The 9,937-nt window shown below is 38.3% G+C and overlaps 1 protein-coding gene across 1 annotated transcript in view; it reads left to right on the top strand.

Moving 5' to 3' along the window:
* Positions 1–6,201: 6,201 nt before the first annotated feature.
* The window catches only part of LOC128735179 (roundabout homolog 2-like), a 144,403-nt gene continuing 140,667 nt past the window's right edge, over positions 6,202–9,937 (top strand). Inside the window, exons 1-2 of the mRNA XM_053829674.1 lie at positions 6,202–6,345; positions 6,458–6,751. Of these exons, the coding sequence (XP_053685649.1) occupies positions 6,336–6,345; positions 6,458–6,751 (304 nt within the window). The 5' untranslated portion in view covers positions 6,202–6,335. The remainder of the gene's footprint in view (positions 6,346–6,457; positions 6,752–9,937) is intronic.

Genomic DNA, 9,937 nt, shown 5'->3' with positions numbered 1-9,937 from the left:
AGTAATTATTCCAAGTTTTATTACGTTTGTATAGTGGTTTTCATGGCCAATTTCATAAAACCGCTAATAAAACTATGAACTCCACCAGAACATTCTGATGACCGCTATAAAACTACTTTCTGACCAAGTGGCCCACTCCTCAGAATGTTTTCATAACCGTTATAAGAATCAAGTTATAAACTCAAGTAGTCGTATCACGCTCTGCCAAAAGCAGCAATAAAACCGATTAAGCTTTCGCTGCTTGACAGCCATTGCCATAATTTAAAAAAGCTTTTCGCTGATTGCTTTTCGCCAGATAAGTTCGCTAGCTTTGTCAACTTGAAAACACATCCGTAAGCAGAAAAGTTTTAGTTTTACTGACAGATCATTCTGAACGATTTGGTTTATAGCGACCAGAATAAAATATCCCATAGAATATTTATTGAATTTTAGGTAATTTCGTTGGCTTGCGCCATGGGCGCATTTAATTTCATCGTGCATTTTGATATGATAGGTCGATAAAATCAGCGCGCCACTGAAATTTTGCAATTTTCGAAAACTGGTTGTTTTAACAAATTGAAAATATTCAGTTAGTCAATCTTAATTTCTAGCAAAATCATTTTAGTTGCTTCCTCTGACAGGAAAACCGATTGATAATAACCTTCTTTCTGCAAAATACTTTGCTTTGATGAATTGTTGTTTGCGAGCTAAAACAAAATACTAGAATATGGCAATATGACTTCGCATAAAAAAATGATTTTGGTGTTGAACTTTGGTATTTTTCATAATAGCAGCAAAAAAACTGTTTGGTTAGACTGTTACCGTTTTAATAGCTTTATTAATAGATTAATTGCGGTTTGACAAGTAACCGCGATAAGATCAATTTTGATTGGTGCGCCATTTTGTGTTGCTACGCCACACTTATGGTAAGTTTATAGGAGACGTGGTGCAGCCAACAAGTTTTAACGTGGTAGTATAAGCAACCACAATAAATTTGCTTTATTAACAGTTTTATTATGGTTTTCTAGCTAGCTATAAATGTGTTTGGACTTGTACCCTCTTGGTATTGCGCAATACCACAATAAACCCAGAGGTAATGATTAATACCGCAATAAAACCTTTATAAAATTCAAGTAAAACCAAGTGGCTTTAGAATTGTTACTTGGGATATTACCCATTCGAATGGAAATCCAATTGCATTCGCAAATTTGTTGTGACTGGCGTTTATTTTGCGGACTTGTTCGCATTGTGAGTTTTTTAAGATAGGGCTTGATTAAACATAATGTTTAAATATCAAAGATGTTTGATGTTGCACGGAATAGTGTTGTATTCAACTAGCTTCGAAAATTTTGCCTGCAACGAAGTAGATAGTTGCATTCGCAACGTTAAACGAAATTGGCCGGACTCCAGTTTTGATTAAAGTCACACTTGGTAGTGGATTTTACCATTAGGAAGATTTGAACGTCTGTTAAAATTGAGCCGGGAAAACGTCATGGCCAGTTCATAGTAAGGTTGGGCCGGCGTCGCCGAAGGATCATAATCATAATCATTTAAGGTTAAGTCGGTCAACGCAAATTGAGAGAGTCAAAGCATATTGTTGTTGAGTTGGGAAGAGTCGATAGCAAACATTTGTTAGGGTTAAGTCGGGAATAGCCCATGAAGATATTAAGTCAAGAGGATTCTAAGGCCAATGTTTTGAAAATCTTAAAACACAGACAAACAGAGATAACACTCCTTATCCCACTCATCGCACGCTGTAACAATAAATTTAAACGTCAAAGTATCGATTTGTGCTAAGTTAATATTTAGGAATGTCGATTAGGGAGGGCACTAGTGTTCTGGTAAAATGGGCGTGACGATATTTTTTATGAGATTTTCTTCAGAGACTTATGTTTGTTTGTCTGTGGTTAAACCGTTGGATAGGTAGAATATCGTGCCAATTCCCAGGAAGGTAAGGTTAATAGACGTGCAATATTACGGACAAGTTATGATAGATACTAGAACAGATAAAGTACCCCGGGGCAAGTGGGACTACGGGGTAAGTGGGAACGGAGCTCATTATTCCCTTCAACCTCATTTTCTCCAACCGAACCTTTCTAGAAATGAAAGATACAACTTAAACGCATGTATTAAAATTATAGATTATTTATAACAGGCATTCCAAACATCAAAATTGGACTTTAAATCTGAGCGTTATTTTCAATTGGCGTTGTAAGTTTGACGCACCTTTCTATAAATGATATTTTGGCCACAGGCTTTACGTAAAAGTAGATGTTTTTCTGACAGTAGGTAAACATAATGAGTGTATTAACAAATTACACCCGAAAACTAGTTGTTTAATTTAACAAACGGCATTAAAAAAATGGGTCGAAGTAAGGTCGGCACTTCAAAGCACCCGGGGCAAGTGGGACCTATTAAAAATAAAGTGTTTCAGCACAAAACTTCCTGTCATAAGGGGAAACCGAAAATGGCTCAAAGATGGCTGGATAAATGGCTACCGTTCGATGCATGTATTGTTTTGTGCCTTAAAAATGCATATGTATTGGCAGAGCACGTAATCAGTGCTCCCAGTGTTGTTAGAATTTCCTAAATTTTGTCATTCCATTTATCGACCCGGTATGTATCAACAAACGCTCAGCAAAACATAATTGCTAATGGAAAGTAAATTCAACGGATCATATAGAACATTACGTGCTCATAAAACGTATAATCTGGAATTGGTTAATTGATATTTGGTTGCGCACATATTTCGTCGCACTAGCGCTTTCCGAAAAAACAGCACCACGGTCTCAAAGTTTCGTCACATCAAGGAGCTTTTAAAGAGCTTTCTGCTTTTGCCGCATCGATAAACTTAGAGAATATAAACAAACTAACAGCTGACCAGCAATCAAAAACTCGCCTTCAATGCAAACAGATTAATTAGCCATTCTATTGAATGCATAGGATCAATAGGATTGCTACTGCAAATCATAGATGAATCAGAATGTCTTGATAAAGAAAATAAACCATATTTCGGGATGTTCATAGTCGGTGTGGTTGGCTGCGGATCAGCTGTCATTTGACATATATTACCAATACTAGTGCAACATTCAAATAAACGTTTAGATTTTTAACGAACACATAAGATGTACAGTACAGTGTGTGTCGCTCTAACACAATAACGTTAGCCACTTTCGGTGTCTCCATACATTTTTTAGATGAACTGTAGAACATTTTCAATTCAATTACATAATATTTATACCAGTAAAGCTTTAAAATAAAACCGAAAAGGACTAAACCGAGGGGCCCCAAGAAAAAAGCCCATATGCACAGCTTGTGAAGGATCAAACAGTTTGGTCACATTTTGGTTTCACCTAAACGATGGTTATTGAATTTGGAAAGTCAAATTTGATATAATTAAGCAAAGCTGCAACTGGAATTGAAACAATAAAGTGTTGTGGTTATTATAACGTAACTATCTCTCATGAGTAGCTCTACCGAATTGGGCATGGTAGAACAAACAGATCATAATCGTATTTTCGAGCTATTAAACAATGGTTAATCATAAATTACGTCTCGCAAGAATTAGATACAACGACATATTCAACAACATTTCATTACAATAATGCTTTATAGCGTAATTGCTCACGATTTGTGCTTTATATACATTATAAAGTCGCCCGTTGTGATCTGATTTTGTTACGCTTTGTTTTTGAATGAACCCTTCGTACAAATATTGTTTTTAATTGCTTCTTGCAATGCTTTAACATTGTGGAATATTAACTTACACAATTTACTATTATTTTATGCTTTGAAATCAAATTTGAATATAGGTCCCACTTGCCACGGTAAATGGGGCAAGTGGGACCTGTCGCCATAATTTTGAAAATTCTCCTCCAGATTCATTTCATGTAAATTGATAGGCTTTTTTCGTAATTAATCCTTCGAAGTGATACCACTGAAGAGTTTCTGTGCTGAAAGAATTTTGAAATAATCATAGGTATAGAAAACACAGTGGAATAAACCCAAACTATGCATTTTTAGGTCCCACTTGCCCCGGTATACCTTAAGCAGTTGTATATGAGAGTTAACGAATTTCAATATAACAAACAAGAATAAGTTAACAATTGCGCCCATATATAAATAATGTGAATAAACTATGATTGACCTGAAACAAAATCATAAATTGAAATGTTTAATTTATGACGGGGGAGGATATGGCATCCTAATGCAGGGTTTACCTGAAATGTGTAATGTGTGTTGTTTATACATTATTTACGATGCAGCCAGTAGCGTGTGACGATCAAGGCAGACAGTTGAGAGCTTCCCGAGAAAACGGGGTCGAAAGTAAGTCGATGCTAGATAGCAAAGAAAAACAGATTATCACATGCAGGAGAGGAGCGAACGAGATTTGCAGAGAAGCACACGACTGAAATCCGCAAAGACTAGAGATGGTCGGGTATGAAAATTTGAATACCCAAACCCGACCCGTGCCCGATTAAGAAAAAAATTAAAAACCCATACCCGACCCGAACCCGCAAGATTATTATTTTTGATACCCGAACCCGACCGCAACCCGTCGGGTACAGGACGGGCCCGGGTACCCGACCATCTTTAGTGTTAATTGTGGTCAATAGAGATACCCTACCCGACCCGTACCCGGTTTCAAAAGCAAAAATTAAAAACCCGTACCCGATCCGAACCCGCAAATTATTTTTTTTCAATACCCGAACCTGACTCGAACCCGGGGAATGCAGGTACGGGTGCGAGTTTCGGACAAATTTTACGCTACCCGACCATCTCTAGCAAGGACTACGTAGAGGAGGCAGACCCAGAGGCTCATGGCGACGCAGCTTAGCCAACGACATCCGGGTTGTAGACGAAAACGTATCCTGGCGACAGGTAAAAGCCATGGTGGGAACCGTCGACAGTGGAGCATAAGACACATCATAAATAAGTAAGCCCCTGAACTGAACGACCTCGATGAAAAAGTGGCGAAGAACAGGCGTACTCAGATTTACTCTTCGAGTTGCCAAAAGCATCCGTTGGACATAAGCGCAGCATTCAAGGAGCTCGTTATTAGGGAACGTCCGGCCCGGTTAGCTACGAGGTACGAGGTACACGGTACGGTCTAGCAAGCCAGTCGTCGTATGTTCGAATCTTGGCTGGATCGCTGCACTAGCCCCGTAATTGTCCTGTACTCTAATAACCGGCTGCGAAGTCTGTCAATAAAGGAAAGGTAATGTCTGAAAATGGAAATACCCAAGGCCTTTGTCAGGGAACGTAGCGATCGTGAAAGGACTTTCCCAAAAAAACCATGGTTGACTGCATGGATCGATGGATGAGATCACGACAGAACAGAAGCTAAGAAGTGCGTTGAACGACGTATCTTTGGCAATCCGGCTAAGGATGCTACGGCGGAAACAATTCTCAAATTACTGAATAATGGAAAAATGAAGACTAGGTAGTTAGTGTGCGTGCTGCAAGTGACCTCTCTCTAACCAAAGAAAAAGGTGCGATGGTTTATTTACCTTGATATCACTGTATTTTGACCAAAAATTTGAAATTTTACTACTAAATGCGCTACTACTGGTACGCTTACCTTATGGAAATAATGAATCTATAATTCTAAATATTCGAATTGTTAGACAGCAGCTGTCGTTAAATGTGTCAAACGTGTAAAACAGTTTTTACTGCACTCTAAAGTTAGGAATTAATTGTAGAAAATACTTTAATGGTGCTTACGTCACTTTAACGATTCAACGCGTCACCTTGCTAGGCCGGTTCACCTAATCTATAATACATAACTGAGTGCAAATTTTTCGGTTAGAGATTAACATGGCAAACTGTGCAACGATGCGATGATGCATTCCGACTTTAACGTTGAACAGGTCGCGTTCCGATATTATCCGGGGCATAGCACAAAGGACTACATTTAACTAAATATAGTATAGTTCGAATATTCACATCAGTGTGAAACGGTAGCTGAAATCACAAACCTGTTCGTCATCTTTGAAATGAAGCAGACTCATTAGAGGAAGCTATCAAATTGATTACGATTGTTCGCACGTTTATATTCATTCATTTAACTCAAAATTTCACAAATGAAAATACAGACCTGCTGATAATACCGTCTCTCATGTATCACTGCAAGTTATTTGATTATTCAACTGATGACAAATATTTTAAAGCGATCCAAAACTCGGGGAATAGCTTAAAGCTTCAGTGAGTTGTCAACAGCCTCCCAATGGTTTACAGTGAAAGCAAATTACTAGCAGTCCGGATTGGCAGGCTGTCGTAAGGCGCCTCAATGAGTCAGGCTTTGGGAAATCACAACATATCGTACGACTAGTTAGCCTACATTCCCAGAAAGGCAAATGACATGTTGTGAGTTTGCACTCAGCTCGAAATTAATAATTTCCATCTCCACACGGGAGGACATAATCCTCCGGGGCCACCATGTGATTACTAATGTTTCCCTATTTCTGGTCTGTTTCAGCTCAATTCCGCACGCCCCGGATAACGGAACATCCGAGTGATGTCCTCGTACCGAAGAATGACCCGGTCACGCTTAACTGCAAGGCGGAAGGCAAACCGGAACCGAGAATCGAGTGGTACAAGGACGGTGAACCGTTCAAATTCACACCGAACCACGTCCTGCTGCCGTCCGGGTCGTTGTTTTTCCTGAGAACGGTTCACAGCAAGAAGGAACAGGATGGCGGCGTTTACTGGTGCCTGGCGCAAAATGCCGCTGGGAAAGTGCAAAGTCGCAACGCAACACTACAAATTGCCGGTAAGTTATTTAATTCAGTCGATTATAATTGAAAAAAAACTTTAAACTTCACATGTCGTGTGATAGGCTGAGAAGTGAGATAGACTATTTCGTCGTAGAGTCGTTCCATTTTGCGACCATAAGCGTAAAGTTTCATAGGCAAATCTGTCTGACGCACACCGAAATAATTATCAAATGTCATACATATTCATTAGTTGCACCTCACGACGATAAATGAGACCACTCTTTTGCCGATTTGCATAAACGATGATCACTTATTTAGAAACAATTATGTTGCAACACGATCGACCGCCGACGACAGTTCGAAAGCGATCGAAGGAATGTGAGTCAGGCGTGCGTCGTCTAATGACAAGGCAGCCTCTGCGCTGCTGCTGCTGCTGTGGCAAAATCAAACCCGGCTGGGACTATTTCTGTCACTATTTAAGTGTACTACCGTAATTATACAGTCTCCCCCCCCCTCCACGTATGACAGTCTCGTCTAGTCATCGCGCTTCGATGAGCCAATTTTGCGCTCGTTCGATTCGTCGTTGGACGGATCGAGTTTATGTTCACTTGCAACTAATTAGCGCGCCAGTTGAGCATCCGACTCTAGGCAAACCCATTTTGAACGGTGTCAATTTTATGGTAATTGTAATCGTAATGGTCGTAAATTGCAGGATTTTTGCAACAGCTTCTTCTCCCGTGGCACTCAACGCAACGCGTCTGCACCGATTAGTGAAATTGGTTTTCAGTTTATTCAGTCAACAACAACCAACCGTCCTGTCTGTTTCGCGTCGCCGCGATTGGCGGGCGAAGATGGCAGGCATCTCCTGTTGGTCGCTGCTGTTGCTGCTGCTGCTGCTGCCGGTGTCACTGCCTATGTAACTTTAATATCGTGGTGGCGTCCGCAGATCTGGTTCGCCAATTATTGCCTTCCTGTTTGGTTGCAGCACACGGACGCGGACGGGCAGACTGACGGGTCTTGTTGATCTGAGTGCATGTGTGTGGTGTCTAGGCAAGGGTGCGTTCAATTTGCATTCGACGGGAAATAGGCAAGGACTGCAAACTGTTAATTTTTTTGCAATAATGAAATTTAAGAGTCGAGTTATCTTAATTAAGTATAAGATTTCACTGCCAGAACTCTACTCTAATTTGTGTTGACTTTACACTTTTTTCTCAATATCTTTAATAGCCTTTATCGGAATCTCACCTGAGTTAAATTTGATTATTTTTTCAATTTTGTCATAATTTAACTTGAGTTAACGGATTAACTGAGTAAAAACTAACACTAAACCAGAAACAAACCATAGCAATCAATCAATCAATCTAATGTATACCCAGCCAGTTTGTTCCTGGTGTTTGTTCGAGCTCATCTCAAAGCACATCTTGCCTTGTATTCATATTTACTATTATAATTCTATATACCGGGTATATGTTTATACAAAACAAGTATTAAATCGGCCAGGCCCACTGAGCAACATTTGCCAAACCAGACACAAACCATAACTATAAGTTAAAACACAAATCTTGGTAATTTTGGTCTTATCTTTGGTTACAAATCTTGGGTGTAGTGTTTGTCATTATATGTTGATTTTCTATCGCTTTCGTGTTTTTTTCCCTGCCACTTTCGCATCCTTTTCGTATTAGTTTTGAATATTTTTGTCGCTAGCGGCACTTTTGTAATTTTTGTATTAGGCTACGTGTTATTTTTGTTTACCATTTTTGAGTTTTTTTATATTATCTGTCATTAAGTTTTGTGTCCTTTTATTATCTGTTTTTTATCTGTGAACTTTCTATGTAGTTTTTGTAACATGTGTGGGTTATTCTGTGTTATTCTTGTACGGTTTGGGGTCTTTTTTGTGTTACTACGGACCCTTTTGTATTAATTTCGTATCCATTTTGTGATTATTAATTTTTGTGTAATTTTTATATAAGTTTTGCACTATTTTGCGTTAGTTTAATATGGATTTTTGTATCATTTTCAAATCAATTTGTTTTTCTGTGCAATTTTTGTATTACTTATGTTATATATTAAGTCGTTTTTGTGCCATTTTCATAACATTTGCATGTATTTTTGTATTAGTTTTGTACCCTATATCGACTTTGTGTATTTTGTGGTACATTTGTTTATTTTGAAATCATATTAGTTCCTTTTGTATCATCTTTGTGTAATTTTCGTTTATTTTCAGACCCTTCTTGGCAATAGTGTTGTAGTCTGATTTTTCTATAACTTGTGTATTGCTTTAAGTTGTTTTTGTATATTTTTGGTGTCATTTTTGTATCAATTTTGTATCATGCAATGATCCTAGTATCATTTCTGTTAAAAAACTACAACGGTTTGTATCTCTTTTGTGTTCTTTTCGTGCCGTTTTGTTTTGTGTGTCATTTATGTGTCATTTATGTGTCACATTTGTATTATTTGGTGTATTTTTTACGGTTTTTGTGTGCTATTTGTTTCATGTTTTGGATGCTTTTTTTGCCTCTTTTTGAAACATTTTTGTATCTCATTTAATTTTTTTCTGCTTTACTTGTCTCTGACTTTGTCGCGGTCCAACGATAATTTTTTTTGTGAAGAAGCGTTTGGTGAGAAGAATGGTAAACTGGATGGAACTGACAAGGAAACATCACTATCGGTCACAGGCTTAGAGCTTAACCATAAACACCATAGTGTAGTCCTGCCCATCTAGAACTTCGCTGCACTGCTCGTATAGGTGTAGCCTATGGAACTTTTTTGAGAAAACTTAACTTGAAATTTGCATGGGCGTTTGACTTAATGGAGGCGCATGGTACATTGTGAATATCCTAAACGTTTAAGTAACAGTTCAAAAAGAAAATGATATGGTTTGGAAAAGGATGATTTGATTAAGCAAAAAGCATTTCTAAAATCCTTTTTTTGTTCACCTGGAAGTGTTATTAAACTTTTCTTATACTGCTAATACGTTAAGTTATTCGTTTACGATACAGGACGGTACTTTCTCTCTATTTAACTAAATACGGTGGCATAATTGACACAAACGTTCAGAGATGTTTACAATAGTTTTGCTGTTGGATAACCGAAAAAAGCATTCTTCTTTACCTTTTCTTTGTTACGTATTATGTTGAATAAAACAGCAATTGGAAATTTGCAAATATACTCCAGCAAATTTGGTTTGATGGGCAACGAAATTGCCAAGCAATGGATGAAGGAGGTGGCTAGGCGTTGGGATC

Source organism: Sabethes cyaneus, chromosome 2 (assembly GCF_943734655.1).
Source record: "Sabethes cyaneus chromosome 2, idSabCyanKW18_F2, whole genome shotgun sequence".
NCBI classification, from domain to species: Eukaryota; Metazoa; Arthropoda; class Insecta; order Diptera; family Culicidae; genus Sabethes; species Sabethes cyaneus.
This window is presented reverse-complemented; position numbering and strand designations above follow the sequence as displayed.